At 46.3% G+C, this 19011-nt stretch overlaps 1 protein-coding gene across 1 annotated transcript in view; it reads right to left on the bottom strand.

The window, feature by feature from the left end:
- The window catches only part of ABCA13 (ATP binding cassette subfamily A member 13), a 368906-nt gene that overhangs the window by 150901 nt on the left and 198994 nt on the right, over positions 1 to 19011 (bottom strand). The window contains exon 43 of the mRNA XM_087861234.1: positions 1090 to 1339. Coding sequence (XP_087717360.1) covers positions 1090 to 1339 — 250 coding nt within the window. The remainder of the gene's footprint in view (positions 1 to 1089; positions 1340 to 19011) is intronic.

Raw genomic sequence — 19011 nt, 5'->3', positions numbered from 1 at the left:
ATTTGACAAAGGCAGAGCACATCGTGTCCTCCACACCATGAGCCGCCTGGTTAACATGCCCTGTGCCCGGTCCCCGCTCCCCAGATGTGTGAGCCTCACCTTCCAGAAAGAGAACGGTGCCTGGTCAGCGTTCAGGGTGATGATGCTCCGTCGTGGGGCAGAGCTCAGGGGAGAGAAACTCGCCTCAGTCTGGGAGGGAGCCAGCTCAGTCCCCTCCGTCAGGCCCCCGGTAGTAAAACTAAACCCCTGAGAACACCCTATGCAAATTCACCTGTCTGCAAGACTCCGAATTCAAGGGCAGCAAGCCTGGACCTCCTCTAGCCTGGGGGTGCACACACGCTCCTTCCCACCCCGAGAGAAAAGTCAGACCTGTCTCTGCAGAGAGGGGCGTGCATGTCCCGGCTGTTGCCCCGGAGCAAACCTGAAGGGTTCCGTGAAACACAATAATCCCTCTTATCCGCAGTTTTGGTTGTGGATAGCCTGCAGGCTGTGAGCAGCTGCTCCTGCAGACAGACCTCCTGCCTATTCACTTACCTGACCTCATGACATCAGCACAAGAACTAGGGTGGGCACAGGACAGCGAGATACTCAGAGCGCACATTCATGTCACTTTATAGTCTATTGTCATAAGTGTTCTGTTATTGCTGTTGTTAGTCTCTGCCTGCGCCTGGTTCAGGAATTCAACTGCAGCGTAGCTATGTAGGCATCGATAGGAAAGAAAATGGTCTATGTAGCATTCGCTACAGTCCCTGAGCTTACGCTCTTGAACCCGGTGCTCCAGAATCATGAAACCTCGCGTAGAGTTGAGATTCTTAAAAGTATCAAAGCTACTGGGGCACCTAGGTGGCTCAGTCGGTGAGGTGTCTGCCTTCAGCTCAGGTCATGATCTCAGAGTCCCGCATCAGCTCCCTGCTCAGAGGGGAGTCTGCTTCTTCCTCTGCTCCTCTGCCCATCCCCCCTGTTCGTGAACGCATGCTCTCACTCTCGAATAAATAAATAAAATCTTAAAAAAAAAAAAAGGATCAAAGCTACTATTATTCATAATCCTGACATAATTTGGAAGGAAAAGAGGGGGGAAAAAGTTCTTACCTGAAAAAGTAAGCTTCGGCCCTGTCGTAATGGCCCGGTGTTAGTTTGAGGGGCAGGTAGTCAATGGCCAGAGGCCTCACCATGAACAAGGCCATGGCCAAGGCCACGAAGAGGACGGGCAGCAGCAGGTTGGAGAGGGCGCCCTTCCAGGCCCGGCGCGTGTGGCGGAGCCGCTTGCCCAGGAGGGCCACAGCCTGAGCCAGAGGCCGCGGGCTGCCCCATGTGTGCGGGGTCCCTGCCGGGGCGCCACCTGCAGAGACAGGGACATGCAGCCAGCCTGAGGCCAGGGGACACCCCCCAACACACACACACACACACACACGCACACTGCCCGGGTTCTGCAGACCCCTCCAGGGGCTTACAGACGGCCCTGGCAGGTCGCGGGGCAGGAGCACCCCGGTTCCAACTCCCCGCACTGAGTGGGACACTGCAAATTTATATGCACAGGACGTCTTGTGACCTGATGGGGCAAGGACGGAGTTCTCCTGGGAATCCCTCTCTGATCCTGCTTCCGACGGGAGCCTTGAGCTTGTTTTGTTGGAGAAAATGCAGCGTGCTCCTGAGTGTGGGTTCCTACCCAGCAGCAGCGGCACTCCTGTCTCCGCAGGCACATGCCAGAGGGGGTGGAGTGGTGCATATGGAGCCAACCCCCTCTGCTGCCTCCCTTCTCCTGCTCCACCTCTCTGTTCTCACAGCCCTGTCCTTCCTGAGGATGCCCCAGGTCATATCCAGGTCAGGGTCAGGAGGCATCATCCCCCCAGCCCTGGGGCCTATTTCCCCTGCCCTGTGGGGGCGTCCCTGGTGGAGAGGAGGCCAGCGTGGCCTCCAGGGGCGTGTCTCCAGCTCCAAGTGAGCCCCCTTGGCCCACCAGGCTTCAGCCACCACCACCCCCCCCCCACTAACTCCGAGACCTGCCCTCAGCGAGCAGTGCTCAGAAGGTGAGGCCGGACAACAGGGCGTGAGCGCACGTCGGGGATGTCCTGCTTCCCTTGCCAGGCCCCCTCTGAGTGGGGCCATCCGGGACCCACACAGAAGTGGCCGCAATAAAGCTGTCCCAGGGCAGGCCAAGCAGCTGGCACAGGCAGCTCGCACGTCCAGTGTGAGGATGACAAAACAGAAGGAAAACGAGAGGCAGACCCCAGATCTACAGCCCCGACCCCTGTCCAAAGGGGGGACACAGCCATGCCCGTGCTTGTCCCAGCAATGCCTCCCAAAGCATTCCAGAGCACCCAACGTCAAGGACTTGTGCGAGAAAGGGAGCCTTCTCAGTGGCCAGGTACGCTAAATTGCTTGCACTGCTTACAAATGCCAAATGGGAATACAGTTAATAAAGCACAGCGAATACGTTTAAAATCCCCCCAAGAAATCATGTTGAAAGAAACGACTGTTTTGAAAGATAAATTATTTATAATAGCAGTGAGCACAGAGCCGGAGAGGAGCAGCTGGGGATAAAAATGCATGCGCGGACTAACTCCTTCCTTTGTCACATTCGCATGGAGTGAGTCGATGTCTTGGCAGGGACGGGGCTATTCCTGCTTTGTCCTCAAAAAAGACATCACATAGGGGTTAAGAGAAAAATGTAAAGAAATGACCCAACACAATGTAATCGAGTGTTGTGATTAGTGTGGGCAGAGCCGAAAGGGCTGGTATCAAGGAAGCTTAGGGCAAGTGAGGACGTGGGGACGCGTCGGCAGAGTCACTGAGATCTGTACGAAGTCAGTGTAGTCTCCCTCCTGGGTAGAATAAGGCCCAGGTCCTGCCTCCTCCATCCCTGTGAGTCTCCCTTTTTTTTAAAGATTTTATTTATGTATTTGATAAAGAAAGAGAGAGACAAAGGGAGCATGAGCGGAGAGAGGGAGAAGCAGACTCCCCACTGAGCAGGGAGCCCGATGCAGGGCTCGATCCCAGGACCCTGAGATCACGACCTGAGCTGAATGCTGATGATTAACTGACTGAGCCACCCAGGCGCCCCTTTACCTTCACAGAGAACCCGTCATTTCTGACGCTTCTGGTCACCAAACATGGGGCTTTTCCGCACACATCAAGCGATTCTCCATGACACCAGCTGGGTGTCCCACAGTCCAAGTCGCTTCGGACACCATCTCCCTGGACAGTGTGGGACCCCTCACGTAAAGGCTCAGTCACACGGGACTGCCCCGCTCCACTGGAGAGGCCAACCACAAGCCCAGCTTGTCACCTGTGCCTTCTGAGCAACCGACTGTCGATCAGAGTCTGCCATGACCCACGCCTTGGGTTTGACTAATGTGCCGGAGTGTTTGCAGAACTCAGGGAAACAGATCCTCATGTTTGCCAGCTTACGAAGGGATAGGATAGAAGACACAGATGAACGGCCAGATGGAGGAGATGTGCAGGGCAAGGTACACGGGAAGGGACTCGGGGCATCCAGCACTCTCCAGCGCCTGCCGGGAGCTCTCTGGAGGCCCTGTTATTGGGATCTCACGGAGGCTTCATCACACAGACATGCTCCACCCTGAACTCCTCCCTGGAGGAGGGGGACAGGGCTGAAATACCATGCTTCTAACATGGGTGGTCCTTCTGGTGAGCGGCCCTTCGAGGCGCTATCCAGGAGCCCACCCAGCGTCACCCCACTGGAACAGAGGATGCTCCTAGTCCTCTTCCCTGCTCTGGCACAGAAGCATGCCTCGCTCTGTTTAGGGTCAAGAGAAACTGAAAGGTCACCGGCAGGTGTGATGGCTTATGACCCCACTAAGCCACCGGTCACCGTCTACCAAGAGTCACACCCCACGAAGTCGCCTATAAGAAGCATCTTCTGACATCCCCATCCTGCTGCCCACACTCACCTCCTGCCACAGCATGCACCTGCTCAAACATGTCTACACCAGGCGGTGCTTATAGACACTATTTACACCAGGGAAGGTTTCGTCTATGCAATCAGGTGCATAGAAAACAGAAGCAGAACCTGGCTTTCTGGGTGTTGGAGCCTACTTCGTAAATTTGCCTGCTGATGGAAGAGTGGGAGGACACTCAGATAATGGCCATTTATTTGCCCACTGGCTTTGCTCAGAAAGGACCAGTCACGACAGTCACCGGGGGATGATGAAGATTCCCATCTTTCAGTCTACATAGACCTGGATCGGAATCCAGACTCAGCTACTAATGTTGTGCACTTGTGGAAAATTCCCAACCTCTTTGCATGTCAGTTCCCTCAGCTGTAAGATAGAGACTTATATTTTCCCTCTAGGTAATGAGGATTCTTATTACCACCCTTGTGAAACTATCGGAACAGGTATAATGCTGACATCCAGCCATCGGAAATGCTCACCAGACAGGCTCAATAAGTCTGTGGGGAAAGACGTTTCTCATTATTAAGAAAATAAATTCTTCCCACCTTCCCATATGTTCACTGAACATAAACGAGAAAAATAAAGGACTGAGATAGTTTATGGTCATGAAGGAGCCACCAATCAAATATTTATGGCTAAACTCATAAAAGTATTCACATGAATAATTTAACAGACAAAATTAAAATGCCGGACCAAATTGTTATGAATTATCTTATTTGACTTATGAGTGTAATTCTATTTAAAGAATCCAGTGATATCCATAATTAGGCATTCGCATTTACCCCGGCCATCAAATTACTTAGGAAAAATGTCCAAAGATTTCTTGCCTTTTTTTTTTTTTTGGTCTGGTGGCTTCCATTGTTTAAACATTAATACCTTGTGGGGAATACCTTAAAATATCAAGGACTCGGCATGCATCCCAGAATATGATCCTCACATTACTGGATTCCTCCAAACATTCTTGAAGCTTTTAAAACAAAGTGTCACTAACGTAATGCCTTCAAGTCAATTTTTTTTAAATGAATACCCCAAACAAAAAGTGGGCAAACAGCATGCATGAACATGTAGTTCATTAAAAAATCTACCGGCGAGCCCATATATATTAGAAAATAGGGCAACGATGAAATTTTCAGATCATCAATACAGTAAAGATTAAAAATACCATTAATACCTATTATTATCGCGTGTTTAAAGAAATGGGCTTTCTTACTCCGTGCTAGCAGGAGAACAGATGAATATGGTCTTTCTGTGGGAAACAAATATGAACCATCTTTGATCAGTGACTCCCAATCCAACAGTTGTATTATTAAAAAATGGGGCGCCTGGGCGGCTCAGTTGATCAAGCATCCGAATCTTGGTTTCGGCTCAGGTCGTGACCTCAGGGTCCTGGGATCGAGCCCTGCATGGGGCTCTGCACTAAGCGTGCAGCTGGCTTGAGATCCTGTCTCTCCCTCTTCCTCTGCCCCTCCTCCCACCCCACCCCAGCCCGGGGTCACCTGCATGGGTGCACACACATGCTCTTTTTCTCTCTCTCAAATAATAAATAAAGCTTTAAAAAAATAAAAATGGAAATTCATCAAATATATCAAATAAGGTGGTTTATTACATCCTACAGAATATGGTAGGAAGACGTCGGAAACAAATGTCTGGGGACTGAGCGAGCAGTTTACAACACTACTCTGGGGGCGGTGGATGGTGCATGGTATTAACCTACTTCAGGGAATAGTACAGATGAGGGCTCGCTGACGGAGGGGATGTTTATTACACAGAGAAAGTGAATAAAAAACTTAAGATAGGCTTATATCATCTTTTGAAAAAAATGTCTATACACAAACATGGCTTAATAAAATGGGGGTGTGGACAGAAGAGTATGACCCAAAATATTCACGGCATGTATTAGCCACAAAAAGAGGTAGGATTAAAGCATTAAATATGTAATTATAGGAAAATATTCATAATATGCCAAATGAAAAACTGTTACAAAATAACACATAGAGTTAATAGAACTTACTAAATTTACTAATATTAAGCTGTAAACGTTAGTATTTTGGTCAATGTACTTTCAGTGAAAAGTTCTTTTAAAAAAAAAAAAGATTGGGGCGCCTGGGTGGCACAGCGGTTAAGCGTCTGCCTTCGGCTCAGGGCGTGATCCCGGCGTTCCGGGATCGAGTCCCACATCGGGCTCCTCCGCTAGGAGCCTGCTTCTTCCTCTCCCACTCCCCCTGCTTGTGTTCCCTCTCTCGCTGGCTGTCTCTCTGTCACATAAATAAATAAAATCTTTAAAAAAAAAAAAAGATTTATTTATTTATTTGAGAGCGAGAGTGCGTGCATTCACACAAGTGAGGAGAGGTGCAGACGGAGAGGGAGAGAATCTCAAGCAGGCTTCACACCCAGCATAGAGCCCCACCAGGGATTCAATCCCACAACGCTGAGATCATGACCTGAGCAGAAACCAAGTCAGACACTCAACAGACTGAGCTACCCAGGCGCCCCATAGTGGAAAGTTCTTTTATGAAATGGTTTTGATACTCTATATACTGTTTGACAAAGTGTGCTTTTTTTTAATTCAAAAAGTTTAGTATATGCATTTCAGCCTTCTTAAAAATTTATAATTTATATTTCGTGTGGGCTGAGAACATGGCTACTTTAATTTTCTTCACCATTTTCTGGTTTTTTTTGAACAATAAATATTTACACATTTGGTAGTCAATAATTCTTTTGCAAAGGCTGTACATGTATTCAGGAAATGAAGCACAGTTGCATGAAATAGAAACTGTATCATTTTCTGGGGCGCCTGGGTGGCTCAGTCGGGTAAGTGGTTAAGTGTCTGCCTCCAACTCACCTCATGATCTCAGGTCCTGGGGCTGAGCCCCACGGGGGGCTCCCTGGGAGCCTGCCTCTCCCTCTGCCTCTGCCCTTCCCCTTACTCCCTCTCTCTCTCGAATAAATTAAAAAAATCTTTAAAAAAAATTAATTTTCTGTTTACTGAGTTACAGAATTTTGGAGATGAAACAGCTCTTAAAAATCATACAATTGAAAAAATAGTAACAATATAATTGAAACCTTTCATGTATTTTTATAAATACACCCAGAGCAGGAGGGTTTCTGAACAAAGTTAAATTTGGAGACTAAAACACAATGAGTATTTACTATGTGGAAAGTCTATCCTGGGTCCTTAGGTTATCTCTTTGAATAGCATTCTTGAAGGCTCTTAATCTCGTTAAAGACTCCAACATGTCACAAAACATGTCAATTCAACCTGAGCAACACGGCATAACATACACAACGGTGGGTGGGAAGTGTCTCCAAGGACACTGCCAGTGCCAGGAATTCCCGAAGTAAACATGTGCTTGCTGACAGGTAGGGAGGGTAACCCGGGTTGGGGGATGTTCCAAGAATAGAAAGAATTTTATGCACACAGAGATTCTGAGACAGAAATATGGTAAGCTGATTAAGGACAGGATGTTAGACATATTTTCTACAGATGCCAGTCATGATCTGGGATTTCCAAATCATTAGCAGACAGAAAAGGCTGAAATCATTTCATCTCTTCTCACCAACCCAGCGAGATAGAATCGGGGAGCTTTCTGGAAAGCCTAACAGTACGGTTCCTTGGGAATAGGTTTTAATTACAGGCACATGACACATTGTGTGTTCAGTTCCAGACCCCCACAATACAGTGAATATCGAAATAAAGTGAGTCAAATAATTTTTTTTCGTTTTCCAGTGCATACAAAGATATATTTACAATATTATGTGTGCGATAGCAATTGGTCTAAAAAAATACACTTCCCTTAATTTAGAAGTAGTTTATGGCTGAAAATATGTTAACTGTCCTCTGAGCTTTCAGACCATCATAACACTTTTGTTGGTGGAGGGTCGTATCTCGATGTTGTTGGATGCTGGCTGATCAGGGTGGTGCCGGCTGAAGGTGACGATGGCCGCGGCATTTCTTAAAACAAGACAATAATGACATAAGAAGTAGGAAGATTGGTAGGAGAAGAAAGGGAAAAAGGAAGGGGGGGTAATCAGAAGGGGGAATAAAGCATGAGAGACTATGGACTCTGGGAAACAAACTGAGGGCTTCAGAGGGGAGGGGGTGAGGGAATGGGATAGACTGGTGATGTGTAGTAAGGAGGGCACGTATTGCACGGAGCACTGGGTGTTATATGCAACTAATGAATCATCGAACTTTACATCAAAAACCAGGGATGTACTGTATGGTGACTAATATAACATAATAAAAAATTATAAATAAAATAAAATAATATAAAATAAAATAATAAAATAAGACAACAATGAACGTTGCTCCATTGATTGATTCTTCCTCTCTCGAATGCTTTCTCGGTAGCATGCAATGCTGTCAGATAGCATTTTACCCACAGGAGAAATTCTTTCCAAATTGAAGTCAGTTATCTCAAACCTTGCCGCTGCTTTATCAACTTGGTGCATGAGAGATCCTAACTCCTTTGTTGTCATTTCAAAGTTTTCACAGCGTCTTCACCAGGAGTGGATTCCACCTCAAGTAACACTTTCTTTGCTCATCGCTCAGAAGGAAGTCCTCATCTGTTCACGTCGATCACCAGATGCAGCAGATCAGCCCCGTCTTCCAGCTCCCCTTCTGATTCTAGGTCTCTTGTCATTTCCACCACACCTACCGTGACTTCCCCCACTGACGTCATGAGCCCCTCATCCATGAGGGCTGGAGTCAACTTCTGCCAAACTCCAGCTCGTGCTGATATTTTGACGTCTTCCCATGAGTCCCAAATGTTCCTAATGGCATCTAGAATGGTGAAAACTTTCCAGAAGGTTTTCAATTGCTTTGGGCAGATCCATCAGAGGGATCACTATCTATGATAACTACAGCTTTGTGAAATGTATTCCCTAAATAATACAACGTGAATGCCAAAATTACTCCCTATTTCATGGGCTGCAGAATGGATGTGGCATTAGCAGGCATGAAAATGGCATTGATCTTGCTGAATATCTCCATCAGGGCTCTCAGGTGACCAGGAGCATTGTCTATGAGCGTTCAGTCATATTTGGAAAGGAGTATTTTCTTTCTGAGCAAAATATCGCAACAGTGGGCTTAAAATATCCAGTAAACCATGTAACATGTGTTTGTAAACACATGTGCCGTCATCCAAGCTCTGTTGTTTTATTTCTAGAGCACAGGCAGAGTAGACTTAACATAATCCTTAAGGGCCCTGGGATTTTTGGACGATCAACGAACATAGCTTCACCTTCAAGTCACCAGCTGCATTAGCCCCTGACAGGAGTCAGCCAGACACTGACTTCTCCTCTCCAGCTATGAAAATCCTAGATGGCGTCCGCTTCCAATAGAAGGCTGTTCCATCTACAATGAAGTCTGTTGTGGGGTGTAGCCACCGTCATGACTTCCCTCCGCCAGATCTGGATGACTTGTGGCAGCTTCTCCACCAGCCCCTGCTGCTCCCCCGTGAGATGCTTCTTTCCTTAAACCTCATGAACCAACTTCTGCTAACCTTAGCCTTTTTCGTCTTCAGCGTTCCCACCTCTCAGCCTTCATAGAATTGAAGAGAGTCAGGGTCTTGCTCTGGACTGGAGTAACACTTTGAATTCCCTTCAGGAACTTCTTTGCGTTCACAGCTTGGCTCGCTGGGCAAGAGGGTTAGCCTTTGGACTACCCTGGCTTTCCACACACCTTCCTCACTAAGCTTAATCATTTCTCGCTTCTGACTTAAAGCGAGAGATGTGTGACTCTTCCTGTCACCTAAAGACTTGGAGGCCCTTGGAGGGATATTAAGTGACCTGATTTCAATCTTGTTGTGTCTTGCGGAATTGGGAGACCTAAGGAGAGGGAGAGGGATGGGGGACGGGCTGTCCAGTGGAGCATTTGCTAATTAAGTTCACCCTCATATAAGGGCACGGTTCATGGCGCCCCGAGACAATTATAATAGTCACACCCAAGATCACTGATCACAGATCACCCTAACAAATACCCTAACAATGAAAAAGTTTGACATATTGAAATACTCTGAGAATTACCAAAATGTGACACAGAGACCTGAAGTGGACAAATGCCCTTGGAAAAATGGTGCCCACAGATGCACGTGACGCAAACCTTCCATTTGTTTAAAGAATAAAAAGGCCAAGTTTGCAGACCACAATAAAGTGAAGCATGCCTGTGAATGGGTAGAGCCCCTCAGATGGGTATTAAACCTGAAAATGTCTCTGGGGAGACCACCACCGAGCACCAGCCCCCACGAGGTCCCAGCCCTGCCTCACTGTGAAGACCCCTCACACCTCAGACAGGCCATGGTCTCTTGGTTTCTCATCTATAAAACAAAGGATTTGACAGGTTCATCCTCAATCCTTGTCCTGGTGAAAACACGTGTTGTGTGACATTTATACGAATCATGACTGATCTGCCTCATTTATACCATTTGTGGAAGAAAACCAGCAAAATTAAACGTCCTCTTGTTAAGAGAGGAAAGAGAGGGGACAGAAGGGGAGGGAAGAAGGGGGAAAAAGGAGGGGAGGAGAGGAAAAGAGGAAGAGAAAAAAGAACAAAAAGGAAAATGTTTTGTGACACTTGGATGCTTATTAATATGACACGAAACACAAAATGCAATTATGTCTTAAATATTAAACATGGTAACACAAAATATACACAAATTTTAAAACCAAGTTAGGTTATTGCAATCTTGGTTAATTTTTTTTTTTAAGTAAGCTCCATGCCCAGCCCGGAGCCCAACGTGGGGCTCGAACTCATAACCCTGAGAGCCGGACCTAAGCTGGATAGGATTTCCCTTCAGAACAGCCACATCTTTGGAGCATGGTACAGGTCGCCAAAACTCCCCAGACGTGATTCCACCCCCCCTGAGAAGACCGTCAGGGAAGCGGAGGGACGGCCCCTGCTTTGCTGCCAGCTACTTACGCTGGGGGCAGGTCACCAAAACACTGAGTTTGGGATTGTTTCTTTTCAAGGCACCAAAAGCAGGTCCTCCTGAAGCCCCTAAATGGCGCCAAGGTAGGATTTTCAAACCTGAACAGAGAAACTCCCTCCGAAGTTCCACTGGACGGCGGGGAAGCGGAAGGAGGGCGAGGGAACGGGGGGCATTCCAGCCCCAGCCCTGTTCTCCGGCTCTGTTCCCAGCAAGGAAGTTGTATTACGTGCACACAGAGGCCCAATAATAAAACTGAGGCCTGAAGACGGGACCAAGGCAGGCAGTTTTGACCCATTTGAGACAAGGAGACAACAGATCTGCGAGGCATCGCCAGGGTAAAGCAAGCAAGAGTTTGGGGGCTTTAAGGAGTTCTGAGCAGAATGGAAGCCAAGGTGCTAGATTAGGAAAAAATAGCACGGTTTGTTTCTAAGCTTTCTCAGCTTCGAAGTCCCAGTCTTGGGTCATGAGGATGTCCTCCCACCTCCCCTTTCACGGGAGATATTTATTTCCTACTTTCTGGGGTGGGAGCAGGACAAGAGGGTCTGAGTGTCCCTGTGGCACAGTCTGTCCCCTAAGTAACTGCTATTTAAAACATCCAATATGTCTGGGTGCCTGGGTGGCTCAGTCGGTTAAGTGTCTGCCTTTGGCTCAGGTCATGATGCCAGGGTCCTGGTTCAAGACTCACATCGGCTCCCTGCTCAGCGGGAAGTCTGCTGTCCCTCTCCCTCTGCTCCTCCTCCTGCTCGTGCTCTCTCTCACTCTCTCTCACTCATTCTCTCTGTCTCTCAAATAAATAAAATCTTAAAAAAAAAAAAAAATTCAATATCCAAACTGGCCCAATTTGGGAGGCCTGCCCTTGACCCTGACAACAGAGGTGCTAATAAAGGCTGCCCAGATTACTCCTACCTCAACTGGCCCAGTGTCTCCACCAGCACGTTGGAGGCAAGGACCACACATGAGATAAGGGAAGCACCTTCTTTGTTGAATATTCCACAAGAAGGTGAGATTTCAATTCAGGGGGCGAGGCTGGGAAGTCTCCCCCGCCAGCCTCAGGGGCTTTCTCGGGCAGCTCTGATCAGCAAGGCTCACGGCCTCTCCCCTGCTTCCTCACAACCCTTAAAAAAACCGCTGCTTCCGGGCACCTGCCACCAGGGTTTATGCTGCCAGAGTATATTTTAATTCGGTTTTATTTTGGCAGACTGTTTTTTGCAAAGCACCCTGCCGTGAGCTCTCTGCTGATTTCAGCTAACATGGAAAACACACCTTCCATGGCATGTGTAATTGACAGCAGGCATGTTTCCTCCCCACCTTGCTGGTGGGGAAGCCGGTTTTTGAAGTGTGGGGAAAGGTGGACGAAGCAGAAAAGACAGCACTCCCCGTGGAACACCGCTGCTCAGCCTATGAGACACACGCAGAATCTGGAACAGCTCTTTGAAGAGGCAGAGAACTATGGGCTCCCCGCATGGAAGAGGCTGTTCACACAGGATTGTCTCGAAAAGCAACCGAGAGGCTGCCGACCCTTCAGATTAATCGCTGCCAAATTGCTTTCCGTCATCACAAGAAGTAGCAATTAGGAATGAAACACGCAGGATTACACTGTGGGAGGAAAAGGAGAGGATTTTAGGTAAAGTGGTACTGACGAACCAGAGCTGAGAACTTCATTGCAACCTCTGACCTCACACAGGGGGTAAGGCTTCAGGACTGAAGGAGGGAGGGAGGGAGGGCAGGAGACGAGAAAGCCATGGCAAAGCCTTACAAAGAGAAAACAACCATTTCCCAGATTCACTCTGTATCAGAAGGATCTGTGACCATTCACCGAACTTTGAGCTTGACAAGACTTTAACCGGGTGTTTCTCATAGCGGTGGCCACAGCCCACCTGAATCAAAGGACAGCAGGGTGCTTGTTAAAACCTGTAGATGTCTCAGTCTCACAACTAAAATTTATGGAAGTGGGCCTAAGATTCTGCCATTTCAATAAGCATCCAAGTTTTCCTTTTTTTCCCTTTTTTTTTTTTTAGATGACTGCCATAATGACAGGTGCAAAGTGATGACTCACTGTGGTTTGGATCTCCATTTCCCTGAAGACCAGTGATATTGAGCATCTTTCATGTACCTGTTGTCCATCTGTATGGTGCTTTTTGGAAAAAATGTCTGTTCAAGTGCTTCGCCCATTTTTTAATTGGGTTAACTTGTCTTTTTCTACTATTGAGTTATAGAAGTTCCTGATATACTTCAGATATTAACCCCGTATTGAATATATGGTTTGCAAATACATTTTCCCAGTCAGTGGATTTCCTTTTCATTCTACCAAATCCTCTGCTGTGCAGAAGCTTTTGTCAGGAACGAGAAGAAACTGAACCCCTCATGCACTGTTGGTGGGAATGCAAACTGGTGCAGCCCCTGTGGACAAGAGTATGGAGGGTCCTCAACAGATCAAAAACAGAACTACCAGGGGCACCTGGGTGGCTCAGTGGGTTAAGCGTCTGCCTTCAGCTCAGGTCATGATCTCAGGGTCCTGGGATCGAGCCCCGCATCAGGCTTCCTGCTCTTCAGGAGTCTGCTTCTTCCCCTCCCTCTGCCTCTATCCCCTACTCATGTTCTCGTTTCCTCTTTCGCAAATAAATAAATAAAATCTTTAAAAAAGAGAGAGAGAGAGAACCTGCTACTCAGCCTGCAAACAAGGGTAGTTAGAGTGCAGGATCCCGGCAGAAAATCGACACCAAAGAAATCAGCCATAGGAATACAGAGGAAAGGCCACTAACTGCTCAGCAAACTGCTTGGCACAGCTGAGACAAGGGGATTCATGATCCGAGCCCACATGGGACCAGCTGTCACACCAGGTCAGGTCGCAGCATAAACACAGAGGTGGTCACCGAGCTGTCAGGGACTCGCAGTCTACTAGCCAGACCCCTCCAGTGCTTGTGAGTCCAGCAAGGAAATGTCCTGCCCAGTTGTGATGGATTGTCAGGCTGCTATTTCAAAGCACCAAGACCTGGCCACTTAAACTGCAGACATTTACATCTCAGTCGGGAGGCCAGAAGTCCAAGATCAAGGTGCCTGCCTGCAGGGTTGGCTTCCTCTGAGGCCTCCCCCTTGGCTGGTGGACAGTCCCCCCAGGGTCTTCCAGCTGTGGGACCCAGGCCTGCTATCTCTGTGCCCAGTCTCCCCTTCTTATAAGGACACCAGTCAGACTGGTCACTCAAATGACCTCATTTTACCCCAGTTACCCCTAAGATCCTGTATCTCCAAATACAGTCATGTGCTGAGGTACTGGGGCTTCCACATACAAATTTTGGGGTGGGACACAGTTCAGTCCACAACACCAGCGCATCACTGGGAACCAGGAGAAAGAGAACAGACCCAGAATTTGTGATTCTAAATAGAATTCTCCTTCGGCTATCACACCAAAGTGACAGGTGCCAAGGGATACTGCCTGGACCCACAGTATCGCCTGGGAGCCTGCAAGAAATGCAAGTTCTCAGGCCCCAACCGAGAGCCACTGGATCAGAAAATTGGGGGGTGAGGCTAACAAATTCTGTAGGTCATCGTTATGATTTGAGATCACTACATCTTTCGGGATGTCAAGGAGTTAATCCTTGCCTCTTTCCAACATTATGAGAAACACTAGTTGGGGGGCTTGGAAAGGGCTTTGCAGAAAAGGGACAGACTCAAAAAGACGGCAGGAGCAGGTGCTGTGTCTGGGTGGGAATTTCTTTCACGTTGGACCCACCAGGGTTCAGGCAAATCAGTCAAGTTCTCTACAGCTCGGTGTCTACATCCAAATAACAATGGCAGGAAAGCCTGTTTCCAAACTGACCAGGAGGATTAAGTGAGAAAATGCACAGACAGTGCCGATCATAGCATGCAGGCAGCTAATTGATGGCCCCATGCTCCGAGGAGTGACTGCCACAGCCCGCGTGGCATGCCCAAGAACAAACATGCCATTCAAGGTGCTGGTCTTCATAAGTCATTTCTATGGCGCTCCTAGGGTCCCTACGTTTAACAAATATACATTTTCTATTTTATTTGGCCTTCATCAATCTCTCAGAGGAGCCAGAAGTGAGTTATTTGAGAGCTAGCCCTTTAGAAGACTGTTTCTGAAGACATATGCGAGCAAGGAGGGCAGGGGTGCCCACAGGCAGGGGCAGCCTGGAGCAGGAATCATTCCAAAAAATAATTTCTGAGAACATCAATAGGAGGAGAAAGGTTTGTGTAAGTGATTATTCTAGAAACTTCCTCTCTCTAGTGTGGATCGTGTCGTGTCGTGTCCCCGTCGCCAAAAAGTGACGAAAGCACTTTACCCAGAAGACATTAATACGCACTCTCTCCAAAATCCTGATAGAGCATTTTGATGAAGTCCTATCTGCTAAATAATATAAAATTCACTTAGGTAGATGTCTCCTGTTGAACTTCATGGGAAGATTTGCAGAATACAATAAAATTGGCAAATGCGGGCAATCTCACACCAAACTTGTTTTAATGCGTCCTGGTCTCATGTCTTTTTTAGTAAAGAAACACTTAAATAGATTTTCTTAATGATGTGTTTTCCAGTTCCATAGTTTGTAATTTGAATGATAAATAAAATGGCATTTTTAGATCATATTTTATAGTGGTAATAGAAAACACGATAACGTTTCTTCCCTCGGGGTTCTTTTTTAAATTTCAATTTTTTCATATAACATTAGTTTTGGCACATGTTTTATTTCTAACATATTTGCATGGATTTTCATAATGTTCCCCAAATTCAGAACATGAAATTATCATTTTTTTCAAACCAGGTGCACAACCATAACGAAGAGGATGCATGTAGGTAACGCATTTCCAATGTAAATTACCCTGAGTTCTCAATGATGACAAAATGTTTATGAGAACATAATCATATTTTCTTCAAATTCGCTCTTACATAAGAAAGTCATTAACTAATGTACCTTAAAATAAATGAATGCTCAGAAGTAAAACCCTTTAGGTAAAATGCTAATAATAAAAAGAGAAAATAACGTGTATGCCCAGTTGAAGAAAAATTTGTATATACACGGTGAAAGAGAGACAAATTATGATATGTACAGGAGAATGTGACTACGAAGGAATGACACGGCAATATCATAAATGGATAACAACGAAAAACCACAGACTCCGCACATACACGATGACGCCATTTACATGATATCCAACAAACTGCACAATTACTGGAAGGTGAGAGCAACACCTGTGGGGCAGGGGTCTGACCTGGAGAGGACAGAGGGGCCCGGCCAGGTGAGTGTTCTCCCTCGACCTGGGTGGTGATGACACAGGTGTGTACCATGGGAAAATTCCTCTGATAGTGCAATCAAGAAATATGCCATTTGTCGTAAGACATAAGCACCAGAAGTTAGCAAAACAAATTTAAGGCCCCGTTCTTCAAAAATATATCATTCATGAGCAAAGGTAAGCAACAACCCTGTTGTAAAGTGGGCAATTTAAATGGCTAGTAAGCATGAAGGGGAATTCAGCGTAGCATATTATAATAATGGTTTTGGTCGGGAGAAGTCTAAAATGCGCCCCCCAAACATTCCCACTTCATAGAAGGTTCCAATCCCCTCCCCTGGAGTAGGGGTAAGACCTTGAACATGTGGCTGTCACTCCTAGGATTACAGTGCACAGAAGAAAAGGTGAAACGTTTCGGCAGATCTAGTCACTCTCTAATTGGTTGCCTTTAAGTCAATCAAAGCAGAGATTCTCCCTCTGACTCTAAGAAGAAACATGTCCTATTGTGAGGGGACCATGTGACTAAGATTCCAGGATGACTTCTAGGAATTTGAGAGAAAATCCAACAGACAGCCAGTCAATACTTGCAGACCTCAGTCCTAAAACCACAAGGAACTGAATTCTGCCAAAGAACTGAAGGAGCCTGGAGTGAGCCCTCCAGGGTTGTTGGTATTGCGATACTGTTATTTATAATAAGAAATGTATATTTGGTCTTTGTTCCTTTTTACAGAGCTGCAAGGACCTTTGGATTTTCCTAAGTGATTAGAGGAACAGGGTGTCTGTTGTTATGCTAATGAGCTTAATGAGGTGACTTCTGGAACTCTCCAAACTAAGGGACAGGAGAACCACCACCTAATTACAGGGTTGGAACTTTCACTCCCTTCCCCTTGACCTCCAGGGACTGGAGCGGGGCTGGAGATTGAATCAATCAGCCATTGCCCATGATTTCATCAGTCACGCCTGTGTAATGAAGCCTCCATAAAAACGCCAAAGGACAGGGCTCAGAGAGCTTCTAGGTTGGTGAACCCTTGGAAATTCAGGGAGAGTGGCTCCTAGAGAGGCCTGGAAACTCTGGGACCCTTCCCACATACCCTGTCTTCTTATCTGACAAATTCTGACATGTGCTACACTGTGGATGAACCTTAAAGCCATGATGCTAGTTGAAATAAGCCAATCACGAGAGAGCAAATATTGTCCGACTCCTCTAGTATCTAGAGCAGTGGAATTCATACAGACCAGAAGGAGAATGGTGGCCGCCAGGGTAAGTTAGGAGGAGGGCAGGGGGAGCTGGTCGTTACTGTGTACAGTTTCGGTTGGAGAAGGCGAAAGAGCTCTGAAGATGAATGGTGGTCACGGCTGCAAAATAATGTGAATGTACCTGACGCCACAGAACTGTACACCTGAAAATAGTGAGGGTCGTATCATGTATGTTGTACCCCAGTAAATACATGAGTAAATAGAAAAATAAATATGACCAATTCACTAATTTATTTACCAATCATTTGGCATTCTCTTCCGCTAATAAACTCTCTACACTAAAGATAACAATTACGACTGTGTCTCAGAGATCTATTCGACCAAAGCAGAGGGCTTCTAGAAAGCTTCATGGTATGGCCCCCTCTGCCCACCCCCCCAATCTCTGAAGAACCACAAACAGAGAAGAAATGATCTCAAAACGATCGGATTTGAGCTAACGGAGGAATACTACCAGAATCCACGGAAGTTCCATGAAGTTCTTGAGAAAGTGGCTCATCGGATACAGTGTGAGCATGGACTAAAAGGGTAAGAAGACGGTGATGGGTAGTAAGGAGGGCACGTATTGCATGGTGCACTGGGTGTTATACACAACTAATGAATCATCGAGCCTTACATCGGAAACCGGGGATGTACTGTATGGTGACTAACATAATATAATAAAAAATCATTTAAAAAAAAATAAAAATAAAAATAAAAGGGTAAGAAGAATACAACAAGGAAAATGACTATAAAAGATACGAAACAAGCCTCCCATCAGGAAGAGACAAAAAGTATGACTTATGAAACTGAAGAGCCCTAAAACATATGAAACAAAATCTGACAGAAGTAATGGGTGGAACAGACAATCCAGCCATGAGTCAGAAACAACAACACACAAGTTTCATTAATGGATAAAATAAGCTACCAGAACATCAACGAGGACAGAGCACCCTTGAACAGCTGTGTAGACAAGGTGGACGCAAGGGTCATCGAGAGGACACACCAACCATCACAATAGATACACTCCTCTCAAGGGTACAAGGAGATCTCTCCAGATGGACTATATTCTATCCTATAAAGCAAGCCTTAATAAATTAAAAAAGGCTTAAAATCATACGACATTTTTTCCTCTGGTCCCAGAACCATATTGGACTTAAATAACGAGAAACTCACAAATACGTGGAAATTCAAAAACATGATTGTAGGGTTGCCCAGCTGGCTCAGTCAGAAGAGTGTGAAACTCTTGATCCCAGGGTCATGAGTTCAAGCCCCACGTTGGGTGTGGAGATGACTTAAACAGATAAATATTTTTAAAAAACAATTTTAAAAATAAAAACATAATCTTAAATAACCAATGAACCAAAGAAGAAACCAAAGAGAAAGTTAGTAAATACTTGTAGATAAATAAAAGTGAAGATACGAGATGCTAAAAGTATGGGACCCTCGGAAGTGGCGTGCAGAGGGGAATTTACAGCTGTAAATGCTGGTATAAAAGAAGAAAGATCTCCAATCAGGAGAAAAAGAGCAAACCAAATCTAAAGGGAGCCAAAGGAATGAAAGAGTAAAAACCACAGCTGAAATTAATGACCTAGAAACTAGAAAACCAATAGAGTATCACTGAAAATAGAAGCTGACTGTCTGAGAAGATTAACAACACTGACCGCAGGTTAGCTAGATTCACCAAGAAA

Source organism: Ursus americanus, chromosome 3 (assembly GCF_024610735.1).
Source record: "Ursus americanus isolate L20-20 chromosome 3, mUrsAme1.1.p, whole genome shotgun sequence".
Lineage (NCBI taxonomy): Eukaryota > Metazoa > Chordata > Mammalia > Carnivora > Ursidae > Ursus > Ursus americanus.
This window is presented reverse-complemented; position numbering and strand designations above follow the sequence as displayed.